Source organism: Galeopterus variegatus, unplaced genomic scaffold (assembly GCF_000696425.1).
Source record: "Galeopterus variegatus unplaced genomic scaffold, G_variegatus-3.0.2 Scaffold869, whole genome shotgun sequence".
NCBI classification, from domain to species: domain Eukaryota; kingdom Metazoa; phylum Chordata; class Mammalia; order Dermoptera; family Cynocephalidae; genus Galeopterus; species Galeopterus variegatus.
Genome location: NW_007726980.1, coordinates 148,119 through 166,099, shown reverse-complemented (window position 1 = coordinate 166,099; position 17,981 = coordinate 148,119). Strand labels below are relative to the sequence as shown.

General features: G+C 52.9%; 1 protein-coding gene across 2 annotated transcripts in view; it reads right to left on the bottom strand.

The window, feature by feature from the left end:
* The window catches only part of TSPAN9 (tetraspanin 9), a 77,252-nt gene extending 59,859 nt beyond the window's left edge, over positions 1 to 17,393 (bottom strand). Inside the window, exon 1 of one of the 2 annotated variants that reach the window (XM_008573046.1) lies at positions 17,058 to 17,393. In XM_008573046.1, coding sequence (XP_008571268.1) covers positions 17,058 to 17,393 — 336 coding nt within the window. The remainder of the gene's footprint in view (positions 1 to 17,057) is intronic. The other variant, XM_008573045.1, reaches the window with a different exon arrangement.
* Positions 17,394 to 17,981: the final 588 nt, after the last annotated feature.

The following is a 17,981-nucleotide window of genomic DNA, read 5'->3' as shown; positions in this document are numbered from 1 at the left end:
GCAGGTGCCCACTGGAGGGCACTGGGATGATGCCGAGGGCCTTGCTAGCCCTGAGAGTGCTGTGCTGCAAGTCAGACTCCTTGGTCTGTCACCAGTCTGGGACAGTACAGGGCAAATGGTGGAGAGGATCATGGATGGCTCTGGAACCAGTCAGACTAAGACACACGGGTACAGCGCTTAGACCAGGGCCCAGCTTAGGGCAAGCTCACAGGAACAGCAGCTGCTGTAAGCAACTATTATTAAGGCCTCTTTCAAGAAACTTCCCAGATCCGTTCACTTTTTTTTATCATTCCTTCTACCCTCCCTCCATTTCTCCTGCTCATCTGTATTCCCAATCCCAGGGAGAGGTAGAAACACATCTTTATACTCTGTAAAGGGATCTCGGCTTCAGAGGACTGCCTGTCTGGCTGACTCTGCTCCTGACACAAGAGGTGCTGCCCTGTTCCCCTGGCCCATGGGAGACGCTCAGCCCAGCACTGGGCACTCGAGGTTGGCATGTCGGTCCCTCAGGAGGTGCTACCCAAGAGACAAAATAATCAGGACAACCTACAGCACAGCCATCCTTCCTTGAATGCCATGCTGAGACACTCCCGCATACCCCACTCGACAACCCCACGAGACAGGCTATGTGTCACAAAGCCTTGATCTGGCCCATCACTCTCCATTTAGGCACTCCACTTCATAGCAGCAGAGACACAACAGAAACCAGACATGCAGCAAGGGAGGCCATCTGGCTGACTGAAGTGGCCCTGACAGCTGACACGTCCACCATGGCTCCCTATGCCTCCTGCCCCCTCTTTGGGGGGCTCCAGCTACGTTCTAGGGGATGCATAGCCAGGGGGTGAAGGAAGAAGAGAAATATCAGGGTTTTTTTTAATGACCCAGATTCCAGCCAGATGCATCTGTTATTGGCAGTGGCGAGACAGTGGAGCCCAGAACACAGGCAGCTGGTGACGTCTTAATCACTGTGGAGAGGAAGGGAGGGGGGCGCCAAGGCACCCTAGGTGGCTCAGCAGCCCAGGGCTGGCTATCTGGGGTGTCCATGTGTGTACCACCCCACCAGCCATCCCTATGCCTTCTCCTTCCTTCCCCCTCTGCCTCCTTCTCTCCTCCTCCCCACTCCCAGGTCCTTCTTTCACCTTTCACTCCACCTCTGCCAGGCCTAAGTGGGGTAGCCAGTCTCCCCACAGATGTGCCTAGAAGGCCATCACAGCCCCACAGGTCCCCAGCTAGTCTGGCACATGCAGGCCCTGGGGGCCTCCTCCTGGCCCTCCTTTTGAGAACTCAGTAAGAGGTTTCAAATATGGTTGAAACATGCAGTCCCTGGGGAGCATCGCAAAAGCACAGAACACCCCACCTTCTATTTCCTCCCCCATCTCCGGCTGTGATCTCAAGGTGCTCATCGCTGTGAGCTCACCATCCCTCATCTGTCCTCTCCCTGCCCTGACGGAAGCTGGGGGAGGTCTGCAGAAGAGAATGCCAAAACAAAGCCCAGAGGAAATGAAAGCCCAGCTGAGGAAGTGGGGCTGAGAACAGAAAGCAGGTGCCCACACCCTAGTTCTGAACACATGTCCCCCACGCTGCCTTACCAGGGAGTGTGGTTTTCTGCCCAGCAGGTGACACACAATGGGCTGAAGCGTCTCCACACAGTGTTTCGGTTCCTCTTGAACCAACCTGGAAAGTAGTCATTCCCATCCCATTTCACAGATGAGGAGGTCAAGGTTCTAAGAATTGAGCGCCTCGCTCAGCATCGCACCACGGAGATCAAACCCACCTGTGTGTCTGTACAGCCCACGCTCTCCCCACACATCACCTTTCGCTAGAGAAAGAAATTGGCAGGCAGCTAGAGAAGCCCTGGAGGAAGGGAAGGGGTAGACTATTGGGTGCTGGGGCACAGAGGTGCAGGTGGGCGACAACCTAAGCCAAGGGAGTCCCTATGGGTTCTGGTTTTCTCCTCCTCCCAAAGGAAAAAGTCTCTTAGTTTCCTGGGGAAAGTGTGGGGGCGTGGGGGATGCACCTGCACAGCAGTGGAAGGTCTGGAGTGAGTCCCCTTGCCCCTCTCAAAGACCAGTCCATCCATCCTTGCTGCTGCCCCCATAGCACGGGCGTAGGAATCACAGACAGACCCAGCATGTGAGAGGGGAAGGAGACAGCTCATTCACGACAAAACTGGCCAGGATCCTTCTGGATAAAGCTTCCCCAGCTAGAGCACAGGAACCAGGTACTGGATGCACGGGAACTGCTTCCACCCCCCTGCCTACCTTGTGTATCACCTTGAATGCAAAATCTAAGCCCTACCCCCAACCAAGCCAGTGGCCATCACCATAGGGGACCCAAGGCTGCCTTTAACCTCAGTCTCTCGCATCTGAGGTCATCCAGGATTGGAGCCGTCAGCCCCAGGAGCAGGTGGAAGGCTCATCTCTTTAATTATCTCCTAAATGCAATGAAATGAAGAGAACCTAGAAGGCTGAGAGTGACGAACAGAAGTTTGGGAACTGCTGTGGATCCAATGTGTCCCCCAAAAGTTCACATACTGGAAGTTTGATCCTCACTGTAACAGTGTTAACAGGGGGGGAATCCCAATTATGGCATTTGAAAGGCAGGTCCTTTGAGAGGTACTGGACTGTGAAGACTGCCCTTGTGAGTGGATTAATCTGTGCATGGAGTAATGAGTTATCAGGGGTGTGGACTGGTGAGTTCTTGCCATTCTCTCCCCATATCATACCCTGGTCACCACAAGGCCCTGCAGAGAGTTCCCACCCAGAAGGCGGCCACACCGAACGTGCCTCCTGATCCGTAGACTTCCCAGCCTCCGAAACTGCAAGAAATAAATTTCACTTTCTTTATATATTACTCAGTTTCAGGTATTCTGTTATAAGCAACAGTAACAGACTAACACAGGAACACCAGACAGAGAGAAAAAAGACAAGGAAAAATAACTCCAGTAAATTAAACAGCACAGCTACGGGTTGCCCTCTGAGAGGCGTCTCTCAGTCCCTCCACCCATGTCCCTCTCTTCCCAGCTGTTCCCCAATCACATTCAGAGGCTCATTCTGGGAGCTTGGCTTCTGCCAGGACAGTGGGCCCTGGGGACAGTGGCCTGGCCTGGCCACCCAGGAGAAGACTCCTCAGAGTCTACCACAGCGAGGGGACATGGGTATCCATGTCGGAAGGCTGGAAGCCGTGGCTTTGGCAAAGGAGGGCCCCACTTCCCCAGGATGCCCACAGTTCTGTGGAGAAGCCAAGCCCCATGGACCTGCTTGGGATGCAGGGAAGGGGCAGCACCTGAACCCTCAGGATCCACAGAGCTGGATCCGGCAGCCAGAACCCCCTCCTGACCACACCTAGGACAGATGGGTTTCCATGTGCATCAGGTGGCTCTGGAGGGTTCCACTACAGCCAAGCAGATATCATTCCCAGTGTGACCGGGACACTGGACACAGTACCTTCCCTCTCTATAACTCAGTCTCTCTCTGAAAGCAAAATAAGGCTGTCACCCTCTAGTAAACCGACTGAGGAGAAGACATGTTTGAAAAGTCTTTAGGTGCCTCAGAGATGGTATAAAATACTGGTCGAGATGGGATGGAAGCTCACACCACCCAATCTGCTTCCACACAGACTCCCTATACCAGCCTGACCCCGAGTGGCAGCCTGGATCCACAGTGGCCCGGCCAGGGCAGAGCCCCACTTGACGCCGCCCCCATACCACTCCCACACGTGGTGGTTCAAGCAGTCAGAGGAAGGAGCGCCGGGCTGGAGGATCCCCACAGGGCAGAGAGACACAAGCAAGCAAACGTGCTCCAGCTCCCGTCACGCCAGCCAGAGCACCAGACTTCCTGCAGGGAGATCAGCACCATGGGGCAAGCAGGGATACCCTGACCTGAGGAGGGTGCTTCCCAGCCCAGGACTGGGGGGGGCACTGAGGCCAGAGCAACATGATGGATGGATGGTGGATCAGCTACTGGGAACACCGAGCCCCCTCTCCATGATCCTGGGACAAGAAAGGTTTTCTATGGTCATCGTAGGAAACACCAGACAGAAAGAACGAGCCTGGACGAGTCAGAGCAGTCCCTGAGGAATCTGCACAGGGCCAGCCCATGTTCTCCCCTCTAACAGACTCGGGCAGGCAGGAAGGTGTGCTGGAGTTAACGGGGGTCATCTCCCACCACCACACTTCCTGGACAGCCCATGGGTAGGGTTCCCTGAGGCATCAGGCGCCATGGGTGTCTTGGCAGACAACTGCAGGAACCACGGTCACAGCCCCAGACACACACCTACTGGAGAAACGCTCCGGGGAATAAACCACTGGGCAGCTTTAGGGCCCCTGGAAAGGTGGCGACAGAAACAGACACAGAAGACAAGAGAAAGTTGCAAAAAAGGAGAAGAAAATACCCCGATTTATATTAGCAGAACCCTTTGCGGACTTCAGAGTACTTGCATGACCATTTCACTGTATCCTCCTGACGATTCTCCCAGGCTGGCCAGCCAAGTATTAGGGTTTGATTCCCGCTTCACAGATGAGAAAGTGGAGTCAAAGATCCTCCAGGCGGCAAGCACAGAGCTGTAGAGGAGCCCTAGGCTTTCTCTCTCCAATTCAGGGCTGGAGAGAGAGGGAGCTGGAGCACGTTTGCTTCAGCTGACGTCACAGAAAGGACAAAGGTAGGGGCTCTCGGAGGAAAGGGGAATGCAGCCAGGGCAGTGAACAGCTGTGGTAAACTGAGTCACGCAATCGAAAACAACACTCGTGAGTGTGCGTGGTACTTCCCGGTTTATAACACCCCCCCTTCCCTTGCTTTTGATCCTCGCCACCATGGGGAGAGGGCGGAGTGAAGGTTCTCGAATTCACAGCTAAGAGGCAACACTGAAGGGGAAGCATCTCTGGCTTTGAGCCATGAGTTAAGTGGGTTTTTTGGGTGGGGGGTGTCTTCTAAAAGGATGGCAGCCAGGAGTACAGCTAGGGCCAGGGGAAGGGGGCATCCCAGGGTTGTCCTAGATAGAAGGGGGTGGTTAAGAGGGGAGAGTCGGGGCAGGAGGCGACAGGGTACAAGGGAACTGTGAAGACGCTGTGGGGGGGCGGGGTTGGGGAGCCGGAGGGAGCAGGACCGCTCTTCCTAATGATGGCTGCTGGAGGGAGGAATTGGAACGATCATAATTAAGGCTTCTAACAATAGGAGGGGAGCCACGGCAGCTCTGTGTGTCAAACGAGGTGCTGAGCTGCTCTGTGGTGAGGGTACTTAATAAAGCAGCCCACCCCCTCATTACCTGCTTAGCGTGTGACAGCCCTTCCAGGCAGGGGGAGGTGGGGAGGGGAGGTTAAAACCAACTTCCTGCTGCTGTCACGGAGTCCCCCTCTCCTGCTCCAACCAGAAACAACTTCCACTTCTTCCTACCCTGAAGTGGGGAACAGGGTATTAGGGAAGATTCTCTCCCTCCCACTAACCAAGGAAACCTAGGTCCAAGGAGTCAAAGCCCACAGGGGTATGTTCAGCTTGGAACCCAGGAGTTCCTGCCCCTGGGCAGAACACAATCGAGGGCAGCTCTGTGACATCCAGGCAGCGAATGTCAACGCACCAAGGACACACTCAGTCCTGGTCAGTGGGTCCTCCCCTCACTCCGGGCCTCAGTTTCCCCCTATGAGACAAAGGGATCATCCCTGATCCATAACTCTACCAGGGCTACATGAGGATGAAGGAAGATAAAGTATCTCAGTAACCATCAGCTCTTGAAAAACACAAAGGGAGCAAAAGAGATGCATAAAACCTCAGAATGTCAGAGCCTGAAGGACCCTGGAGATAAGCTGCTCCAAGTCCATCATTTTCCAGATATGGAAACAGAGGCCCAGAGAGGAAAGTCATTTGCCCAGGGTCACACAGCCCCTGCTCTTTCCACGCTGCCACTCTGATCCCTGCACAACTGAGAGTTAGCTGGCATATCCCTGACATGAAAGCAGGACAGAAGTGGGAGGAAACGCAGGAGGAGCCACTGGGCGCCCCAGGATTTCCTGGGCTGCAGGAGGGGCTGTGCAGCCCTGCCCCGCCCCGCCCAACCCCCACAAGCTGTGAGGAGCCTGCCTTTGGCAGGGAAGAGAGAAAGCTGATCAGTGGTGCTGAGAACCTCGTCAATATTCCTCCTACGGTCCTGATTCAGACCCGCAGCCTTCTCCGGAGCAGCTTTTGTGAAACGTGCACTGTTCACACAGAACCCCCTCCTCCCAGCAGGCAGGTCGGGAAGGGGCAGGTGGAGGGTGCTGGAAGCGGGAGAGATGGGGACTCGCAGCATCTTGGGCACTTGGCTGCTCATGCACGTTCCTCTCCCTCCCCACCACAAGCCCTCTCCTGAGGGTCTTCAACCTCCTCCCCAACCAGGCCTTCAGGCCATGGACCAGTCACAATGGTGTCCTAAATGGCTCAGACATCACAGGGCACCTGCCCGGGGCCCAGGCTCATCGGCCTGACAAGCTGTCACTCTGATTTGGGTCCTACACGCTTCCTGCCAACAAGCGGAGGAATCCTCCTTGGAGAGGGTGGGGGCAGAGTCAGGCTTCCAAGCATAACCGACCTCCTTGTGTGGAGAAGAGAAGGCTGAGGACCCTCACCGCCAGCAACTGCAGTTTCCTCAGAGACCCCTGCAAAGAGACTCCCTGAGCTGACCAGCCAGCCACATCACCGTGTTTCCAGACCTTCCCCCGCCTGGTGGTCTCTGACGCCATTCCCAGTACAATCTGAAGTGCCATCACGAAAAGGAGTCTTCGGCCAGCAAACGGCTCTACCAGAGCAACTCCTTGCATGCCACCGATTTGGGTCAAGGCCCTTTGCATTAGCCCCTTTCCCTGGCTTCCAATATCACCTTATTTCTCCTGCCCCTCTCCTCCATCCTCCCCACTCTCTCTGCTTGTCCACAATCCCTTCACCCACCAGACCACAAGCTATACGTCTTCCATCCTTCAGCCCTCTCCTTTCCGCCCTTCAAATTACTCCCTGAAGAGCCCACCTGCTCCATAAAAGCCTGCTCTGATCAGAAGATGAACGGCAGGTGCTGGGCATGGCCATTCCAACACTCTGCCCTCCGTAGTGAGAGCACTCAGCACCGTGCCTGGTGCTCACCACATACGTGCCCTTTGGAGGACTATCTGGCTCCTCCATGCCCTTATCTCCAAGTGCTCACTCACTCATCAGGTCTGCACATGCAAGGGCAGCCTATGCACAGAGCTCAGCTGAACCCTGGGGAAAGTAGGCGGTGACAGAGAACAGAAGAAATCTCTGTGTAACAAAAGATGTATAAGATCTTCATGAAGAACATTATAAAACTTTACAGAAGTCATTCAAGAGAGCCTAACATGTAGAGAGATATACCATGTTCATGAATAGAAACACAAGCATAGAATACAATTTGTGTTCATGAACAGAAATACAAAGACAGCAATTCTCCCCAAGTTTATCAATAGATTTGATAGAAGGTCAATCAAAATACCAACAGGGAGGAGGACTAATTGATTGATTTGGGGGGAAACTAAACAAACTGATTCCAAATTTTTTTCAAAAGAACAAAGGGCCAAAACAGCCAAAGCACTCTTGAAAAAGCAGAAGATGGGAGGATAAGCCCTACCAGATACCAAGACCTATTACAAAGTTGTAGTAATTCACACAGCGTGGCACTGGGAGAGACTAATAGTCCAGTGGAAAAGACCCAGATGTACATGGAAATACAGGCAGCACTACATGTCTATGGGGGAAAGTGTGGGGTACTGAATAAGCAAGTTGACAAAGTCTTTGCTATTTCTAGGGAAGCCACCAAGACTGGCATCCCTTTTGCCTACTTCCCCCTTCTCCCTTCCTTTGAGGTCTGACCTTTGATTGAACCCAGGACCCTGGAAGTAAACGAGAAACTTATGTTCTTATTTTGTTGATAAGTAGTTAGCTATGAATCTTCTAGCACCGTGGCAGCTGAAAATGTTTTGTTCTATAAATAGCTTGGTAGCAGATATAATTGATTTAATCAATATGATTTGTTATTTTCACTGGCTTATAAAAAGGAACGTAAAATAAACTAAGATGCCTTGCAGGCCAGCAGCCTGCAGGGTACTCCTGATGCCATAAAATAGATCATGTCTTTCTTCATTTCCCACCGTCTCCCCTCGGGGTACTGGTCAACAACAGAAAAAGTGGGCTAGTCACTCTTCTATAAATAGCTTGGTCTGAAAATGTTTTGTTCTATAAATAGCTTGGTAGCAGATATAATTGATTTAATCAATATGATTTGTTATTTTCACTGGCTTATAAAAAGGAACGTAAAATAAACTAAGATGCCTTGCAGGCCAGCAGCCTGCAGGGTACTCCTGATGCCATAAAATAGATCATGTCTTTCTTCATTTCCCACCGTCTCCCCTCGGGGTACTGGTCAACAACAGAAAAAGTGGGCTAGTCACTCCAGCTAGGACAACTGATACTTACATAGGGGAAAGAATTCAGAGCCCTATCTTACATCATACACAAATATAAATTCCAGGCATATTAAGGACTTAAACATAAAAAGAAAAACTTTCAGAAATAAATATAGGAACTCATCTTGAGTCATTTACTCATTCATTCAATAATTTCTGAGTGCTGCCTGTTGTGATGAGCACTGTCCAGGATAAAAAGACGGACTATATTACAATAAAGAATTTCTGTTTATCTAAAGACCCCATGCAAAGAGTAAAAAGACAAACTATAAACTGGAAGCCATAAACTTTGTTTGCAAAGGATAAATAAAACTCCTAAAAATTAAGAAAAAGCAAACAACTCAATAGAAAAATGGACAAAAGACATAAACAGGCATTCACAGAAGAGCAAAGAATGGCTAATAAACATGAAAAAATGTTCACTGGTAATCAGAGAAATGCAAATTAAAACCATCATAATATAGCATTTTATACCCACTGCATTGGAGAATGCCAAAACTTTCCATTTTCAACTGACTTTCCACTGATGGAAACATCAATTGATACATCCACACTGGAAAACAATATGGCATTATCTAGTAAAGCTGAAATGCACATAGCCTAAAGCTCAGCAATGCCATTTGCTGTATACCTAGAGCAGTGCTCCTCACAGTGTGGTCCGTGGAAACACCTAATACTTAGGTGTTTGCATGCAATTTGATATTGCCAGAACACCCCAGCGCACAATCAGCTGATTCACTCAGGTGTGGCTGAGCACATCAGGTGAGTCACAGGTGCTGTGAGCTATGGACTAGTCACGCACAGCAGGACCACTCTGAAAGCTGGAAATTTAAAAGCTGGTCCTTCACCACAGATACTTCCAGAAGAACTGTCCTAAAGAAACATGGCATGTATACACCAGGAGACTTAAACAAGAATGTACACAGAAGCACTGTTTAAAAATAAGAGGAAATAACCCAAATGTTCATCACCAGAAGAGCACACTGCAGCACATTCATGGGATGGAATCCTACAGAGCACTGAAAACAAGCACACTGCGGCCACACCTGTCAGCATGCACAGACTGAGAAACACAATGCTGGGTCTTAAAAATACATTTAGAAGGATTCCACCTATCAAAAGTTTTAAAATAAGCCAAACCAAATGATGTGGTGTTTAAGGAGGCCTCCATACATGGAATTGGTTTCATGCAAAACTCAAGGTATGTGCTTCCTTCTTGGGGAGATGTTGGGGGCGTGCTCAGGGAGGGATGCACAGGCTTCATGGGGATACGTAATACTCTGTTTCTTAAGCTAGGTAGTGGGTACATGTCCATTTTATCATTTTTTAAGCTGCATGAATTTTCGTTTGATATATTTCACAATTTGAAAAAACTTTAAATGACTGTGTTTCTGGGTGGTGAGGTGACCTGGACTGGAGTCCCATGTGCCCTGTCTTTTGGTCAGCCCAGGTCTCAGGCCAAGCTGCCCAGCAGAGTCTGATACCCACAGAGGCACTAAAAGTGCCAGAGGGTGGGGAGGGGGCACCGTGAGAGGGGGCTGCTGGGAGGGCCAGAGGGAAGTGTAGAATATGGCAGGTGCAGTTCAGCCCTTGGGGGCAGAGACCACCCCCTGCCCCACTGCTTTCCATGTCCACCCTCCATTGCAACAGATCTCCCTGGGCATCCTGCTTCCCCATTTCTCTCACATACCCCTAAGGCCAGCAGACCTTCAGAACAACCGCCAGCCTGGGGCTCCTTCCAGGGCTCTGAAGCCCTGGCCCGCAGCATCACTCTAGCATCCATGCTTCCATGCAGCAGCCCTGGGCTCCTAACTTCCTGTTCATATGCTCTCACCATAGAAACTGCAGTGATACCAAGCGCAGCTACTCTTCCTGGAGTCTGACATGCCAGGCAGTCTGCTGAGCAGTACATGTCCATGATGCATGCATGACCTCATGTGGGCCTCATCGCAACCCTGTGAGATAGCCAGTGTTGTCACCAGGCACCACGAGATCTTCGAACACCTTCAAAACACAGACCTCATTCCTGCAGACTCTAACTCAGTGGGGGTGGGGAAGAGCTGTGGAAGGTGTTCATGTAAAAAGCCGTCTGGCTGATCTGAACGTACACCCTGGTGAAGAAATGGAGCAGAGAGAAAGCTCTCTGAAGGCAGAAGCCCTGTCTCTGCTCCTTGGCTAGTCACCCACCCCCACCAGCCACAAGAATGGCCTTCCTGCATGGGACTGAGGTAGTAACCTGCCAACACAGGGCAGAAGACTGGAGACCCTGCAGCCTTCCTTCCCAAGGGCTTCTTCGGTTCTCCTGAGAGGCTTCAAAGTTTGCTGGGGGCCCACGGGGAGAGAAGGGAGCCCCCATCTGAATGGAACCAGGGACTCGCTAAGTGAGAGGAGCCTTCAGATTTCCCCCACAGTCTCGGCTAGTTAGACAAAGAGCAGGAGGGGGGCATTTCAACCTTGTGCTGCTCCCTGCAGCAGCACATCTGCTCACCCGCCTGACCGCGTGCCATTTTCCATGTCCCTGCCAGGATCAGACCCCAACCCCCACCACTTCTGCTGGTAGATTAGCTTTCAAATGTGAGCAGGGACAAAGCTGGCTCAGAAGACTTAACTCTGCCCGACGGGTTTAGCTTGGCTTCAAAGCTTCCTAACTGGAACCAAATAAGCGGGCATATCGCAGCTGGAAGAGAGAGGCCATAGGGGGAGAAAACGGGGGCATCTCTCGCAAGCTGGATTACCTACACAACAGCTTGCAGCCCGAGTGGCACAGCAAGACCTGTCACAGTGGTCACTGCTGGAAACATGCATAGCCTTTTTCTAGGAACCCTGGAGACACACCGAAGGGCATCCCCATGTGCTGGTGCAACTTTCCAGCAGGCCAGCGCCACCTCAACCTCAGAACCACTCCCGACTCTCCACCCAGAGTCACTCTTGAAAGGCACCACTCAGCCTGTTTCTCTGTGTTCAGCCCATTTCATGGACAGGAGGCTCTGTCTTGCCCACTGGCATGGGCTCCAGATCCACTTGCTGCTCTCTCTCTCCTCACCCTTCCCCTGGCCCAGACCCTGAGTCTCATCTGATCAGCAAACTCCTATTCACCCTTCAAAATCCAGCGGTTGTATGCTCTATTTTGTTATCTCTTTATCTCATCCCTATTAAGCAGTATTGATTACTCTGCTAAGTAGCTCTATTAAGCACCTGCTGCTCACAACTGTAACTATTGGTTTATATGTCTGACTCCTCCACGGAACTGCAAGCAGCTCAAGGGTCTGGCTTACAGCAGGTGCTCAACAAGTGCACATGGTACACAATGGCCACAGAGCATCCATCAGCCCTTCCAACAGAAGACACAGAAAAGCCACATGATTCACTAATTCTTGTTTCCAAACTAAGAAAAAAGAAAACCTGAGGCTGTTTTTGTCTCCCCCTTCATTCTGACGGGAGCAAACATTCTAGAGAGGGAGGGTCAGAGAGCAACCATGCGGGTCGGGGAGAGGAAAGGACAAGCAGGTCAGGCCCAGGATGCTGCGGCTCCACCCCAGAATGCTGCCCCTCCCGCCTCACCGCTCCCTTGGCAGCCCTGTGTTCAAATGCCCAGCAGAGGACAAGCCAGATGACCTCTTGGTTCCACGACTTCCTGGCACGGGAAAACTGATCTGCCTGTGTGAACCCAGGCAGCCCCTGTCCTCAGCAACTGCAGGCTCCTGTGCACACAGCGGGCATTCAGTAAATAGTTGTGGCGTGAGTGAATGGACTCAACTGGGACCCCAACACCCTAGTAAGCCACACAAGGCCTAGGGCTGCAGAGCCACCGCCAAGTACAGCCAAGGGCAGCCAGGCGCATGGGGCAGATGCGGGGGAGGGCCAGCTGGAGGCCCGGTGGCCCTTTCCTTAGTAGGGAGAGCTGCTTGTCCTGTTTCAGCGGGGACTTTCTTTCTCTACCCTCCTCCCTCCCCACCCCCTCTTGACTGACACCAGTGCTGGCTCTGACATGATTTAAAAATAGATATTAAGACAAGGAAGTTTAATTTTTAATGCTTTGGAAAGGAAGCGAGCACAAAGCTGGCATTCCCTGTAGCCACATTCCAGCGGTCTCAGAGTATCTACCAGGCCCTTCATCGTCCCCCTTCCCCCAAGCAGAGGCATGCTTGACCCACCCTAAAGATCTACCAAGCAGCCCTCCAGGGAGGCAGCCTGAGTCCCTCCCACCTGAGCACTTGGGAAGCCCCTCAGTGCCTCTTACTGCCCAATTTAGCCCGTGTCTCCTCTGCATGGAGAGGCCAGTCTGAACCTCAGCCCCATGTTGGGTCCCCTCGAGCCCACTCACCACTTCCAATAGAAGGCACCCCACAGACTTCTTATAACACCCCAGGGCATCCAACACCAACTGTGCACAGAACCCAGTCTGAAGCCACAGAGACACTCACAACTCAGCCAGTCCAGTACCGAACACATGCCACCATCACAGCTGGACAGGCCTGGACAAGCTGCCTGCCCCCGAAGGCAGCGCACAGTCGGAGTGGGGCCTGACCCCACTTATGGGAAGTTAATCAGGGTGCCCATCCGCACCTTGCCCTTGGCAGCCCTGCTCCACCCTTGCCCTGCTCCAGCAGGCACACTGAACACCGCCTCTGCAGCTAACTGGCCTTTAATAAGGGAGTGATCTACAAGGACCAGGATTTCCAGTGGGGCCAGAATGTCACTGCCCTGACAGCCATGATCTAAAGTGATGGGACAGCTCTGCTGGCAAGCATGAAAAGTGACCATTATCCTGAGGGGCAATTATGCCAGCAACCCCAGCCCACCCCCGCCCCTCCACATCAGACAGTAACTTGATTCGGGTTGGAGGAGCTGGGCTGGGATCATGATTTGCTGTCCATGGACACAGGCCCCTAGCACGCACAGGTCCCCATTCCAGCCCACTATAGCCCTACACTGTCTCTCCACTACTCATAGGTAAAAGCTCTGAGCCTCCCTTGCCCTCCTGGGGGGGCTGAGATTCACACTTAGTTGCTACCTGGAGTATTCTACCAGACGGTCCTGGGAGGCCCCAGAGATGGGCTGATTGCGGGAAATGCCCCACATGGTTTCCACTGCTGGGAGAAATGCTTCGGGGTAGGTGTGATTAGTGTAAAGAGGACCCTCAGTACAGAAAAACTTTATCCCAATTCAGGCCTCCTATTCATTCCCTGACACCAAAAAGCCAGCATTCTCTTTGTCCCTGAGAATCAGGGTGGGGGACGCAGGGGACAAAGAGGAGGTAGGACTCAGGAGTGACCACTGACTCTCCCTTCTCTACCCTCACCACCTATATCAGGCCCTCAGAAGTGCTGCCCTCCTGGGCGCCCCAAACTCCCAGAGTGCACAGGGGTGCCACCATGGCTAGCACTGTCTGGTTGGAGTCAGCCGTGCCAGGAGCAGACCTGGACCCCCACCAGCAGGCAGGCACCCAGCAGCCTGTAATGCACCTGCCCTCTTCTTACTAAGGAGGAGGAGCGCCAGCCACACAGCTCCACCTCCTACCCTGCACTCCCCCCCATGATGTCACCCAGCCCTCGCCAATACCAATACCCTAGCAGCTCCACCCAGTGGCAAGGAACCAGGGACGCGCACGCCCCAAGGGGGCTGCAGTGTAAGAGAGCAGCACCTCTCCTCCTCACTGGGAGTCCTCCCAGTGGGCTGGGAGGAGGCGGGGTGTGGCGCAGCAGTGGGTTTGGGGAACTAGCTGGTAGGCTCCGGGATCTATGGGAAGAACTCTATCTATTGATTCCCGCCTCAGGTTCAACTCTACTGCCTCAGAAAAGCCTCCTTTTGGGATCTGAGCCATAAGACTAGATCAAGTAACGGCTACATAATTCCTAACAATCGCTCCCAGTCCCAGGATGCTGGGCTCGGCCTCATCCCAACATCCCAGGGACCCTGCCTCATCCACAACCCAGCTGCCTTCAACACCTCCTGTTCTTATTGGCTCTTTCCTCTGCTCCTTCCTCCACAGCAGGTCAAGCACCTGCCTGCAGGAACCCTCCACACAGTGACCCACCATCCCCACATCCTGGCTAACACCCTGTTACACCTGCTCCTCCACCTCCCAAAAAACACAGTGGCAAACACTCTTACACACACACACAAGCACCTATTTCTCTCCTGCTAAATTTCCCATCTTTCCGAAGGTCTGTGTTTTATTTCATTGTATCACATGCCACTAGCATAAAAGAACTCAGCCTTCAGGACTCAATTTTTCACCGCTCACAGCATGTCATGGGAATTCTGAAAATATTAAGTAATCAGAAAAGTCAGAGACCAGCAGAGAGCAGCTCCTTGCTGGTAAAAGAGCATAGTTGGTGCCTTCTAACTAGGAAGAGACGGCAAGTTCTCTCGCTATAGGCCATAAAGGAAGGACATTTCATCAACCAGTCCATGAGCCTCTGCCAAGCTTTTAAAGGAAGATGAAAAGAGCTGCTTATCACCCTACAGCTGAGGTGCTAGGAGAGCCTTTATCAGAGGCAAGTTTGATATCTAACTTCTTGTCCCAACCAAGTGAGACTTGGGAATCCCTACCACATAACATGCTGCAGCTTCTTTTTTTCTGGCCCTCTATGCATTCACTCATAAACATACAATGCGTGCCTACTATGTGCAGGGCACAGACCACTGTGCCAGCCTGTGAGGAAGTGCCCAAACCAAGTTAGGACCATCCTGAAGAAGAAAGGCGCCACAGGCTGTTGTACCAACTCTGACCAGCAGGTGGCGGGGTGGGCGGAGCCACTGAGTGGGAGTCACAGACCAAAGGCCCGCAGCATCCCCCAGAGGGTCTTCCTCGTAAGCGTTAATATATGCAGAGTGGGGCAAAACAGAAGGGAAGGTTGAGACTGTGAAAAAGGAAGAGAAGGAAGCTGTGAAGAACGAAAAAGACAGCATTCATGTGGATGCGAAGGCACGGGGCAATTCACAGCAGGACTTGGCTGACAGAGGCTGGCCAGTGAGTCAAGGGAGGCACCTGCCCACAAGGTGCTACAAAGTCGTTCTCAACATTCCAATGGTCCCGCCCACCACCTGCCACCCAAGAGAACAATCTGAATGTCTGCCCCAGCTTCCATACAACTCTAACCACATGACAGGTAACATCCCAACAGCAGCAGCTGCAGGGACCAGCCCATGGAGACATGGGGAAATCCAACTCACATAATCCCAGACCAGTCTCCCGGAAAAGAAGCAGAAGGGGGCATCCCTCCCCAGAGAGAAGACAAGGGTGCACTGGGGTGCCTGCCCTCCCCAGGTTGTCACATAATTAATGAGGCAAAGACACTGAGGGAGACCATCACAACAGGTCCTTAAGGGATAAAGTGATTTTCCCAAGGTCCCACAAGAAGCTAACACAGAACCAAGACTGGAAGCCATTCCCTCTGGGCCCCGAGCTTTCCCTTCCATGGGAAAAGTCGCCCCCTCCGGGCACACACACCCAAAAAAGTTGTTCAGCTAACGTGGGTCGCTCCACACAAAAGTTAAACACCAGAGCACAACTGTTTCCACCCAGCTTCACTCTGAGTGCTTTCTCCTGCCCCCCAGTGCTCCTCCTGGACCACGGGCAGCTGACAGCCTCCGGCGGCCAGGAGGACAGACCCTGGGACAGAGCCAAACATCTGTGCAGACTGAGCCTGGGTTCTGGTGAGGAGAGGCAGAGACAGCAATTAGGGTGAAAGAACAATCAGAAATGAATTTAAGAAGTTTTCATATTTGCTCGATTAGTATTTCTTGTGCACACACAGCCTCCAGAATCACAAGAGGACAGAAGACAATTCTGAGCTGCCACACCCACTAAAGCCTTCTCTAGAAAATAATCTCTCACTAAGGACAGACGCACCCCTGATCGTCTCCCTTTGTCCTTTCCAGTCTCTGGGGCTCCCGGAGCCTGGAAGCACATGGCCAGCCCGCTCCTTGCCCAGCCCACTGCAATCCCTCAAAAGCAGCCGCCAGCTGCCCGATGGTGGTATCCCCCATGCCCCTCCTTCCCACACAAGCCCTAACTCGGGGGCATGTCTGAGGGTTAGCAAGCAAGTCGATGGCTTGGCTTGGGACAGGGGCTCTCCTCCTTTTCTGGACTCACTGAGAGGAGTGGGAGGATTTAACCTCTATGCCCACCTCCACTATCCCACTCCCATAAAATCCTGCATTCTTGTGCACTCAGGAGGAATACAAGAAGAAACTCAGAAAGCCACCCTCACTTGTGCCTATGGCTAACTCAGGGTCACAGCTGTGAATAATTCTGACCCCACACCCAGTGCCGCAGGTTACCCAGTGGGAGGCACTTCCAGCATGGGTTTTCTCAGAGGGGAAGGAGGTGGTGGCAAACTTTGCCAAGCCTCCTAGGAGTAGAGCAATTCTCTCCTGAAAGACAGGCAAGTTAGAGCCTCCTTTCAGCCACCAAGGAGAGGGAAAAAGGAAGAGAAAGATGCACGAAAGAGGGGGGACAAAATGATTTTGAAACACACACGCACACACACGCACGCACACACTTACCGTTGTGCAGAGCGCGGAGCAATGCAGCACCGAAGAGGGAGTGGGAATTCACGCGAGGGTCGGCAGAGGAGGAGGGCACAGGGAGAGATCAACGCAGACTTACCCAGAATATCAAATTGAAGAGGAACATCATGTACTTCAAACAGCAGAGGCAGCCCCTGGCCATGTTGCACTTCTTAAATTCTAGGAGGAACACAAAGGACAGGTCCAGGTAAAACACCACGTACTTGCTGCCTTTGGGTGCATTGTACTTGTCGGTCTTAACGCCGGCCTCGGCGCGGCTCTGGCCCCGGGAGCCCGCAGTGCCGTAGAAGGCGCCGGCCGAGAAGCCGCGGCCGAACGGGCGGCCCGAGGTGGACGGCTTGGCAAAGTCCGAGTCCTTGCTGTCCAAAGATGGACTCCGGTGGATCGAAGAATCCTCGCTACTCGACTTCTCCATGCTCGCCTCGTTCCCGGGGGGCGCGAGGGGTGGGGGGCATCGCTCCCGGTGTGGGACGGAGGGGGCGCCCAGTCGGGCGCGGGCTGCGGGCGGGCCGGCGGACCTTCGTATAACTTCGTATAATGTATGCTATACGAAGTTATTACGCTAACTCAGGGTCACAGCTGTGAATAATTCTGACCCCACACCCAGTGCCGCAGGTTACCCAGTGGGAGGCACTTCCAGCATGGGTTTTCTCAGAGGGGAAGGAGGTGGTGGCAAACTTTGCCAAGCCTCCTAGGAGTAGAGCAATTCTCTCCTGAAAGACAGGCAAGTTAGAGCCCGGGCGGTGCCGAGGGATCCGCCGCAGCTGCAACCGCTGGGCTTTCCCGGCGCGATCCCAGCCCGACTCCGGACTCCGAAACCGCCGGGAGCCCCCTCCTCGGGGCCTCGGCCCCGCCCCGCTGTGCACTCGACCAATGGGCGCGAGGCCTACCCGGCCCCGCTAGGGGAGCCACCCCTTCCCCAATGACACCGTATCTTTAATAGGATTAGCGTGCTGCCGTGTGCCTACACGAGTGCGCCGCGAACCCTCGCTAAATGTCAAGC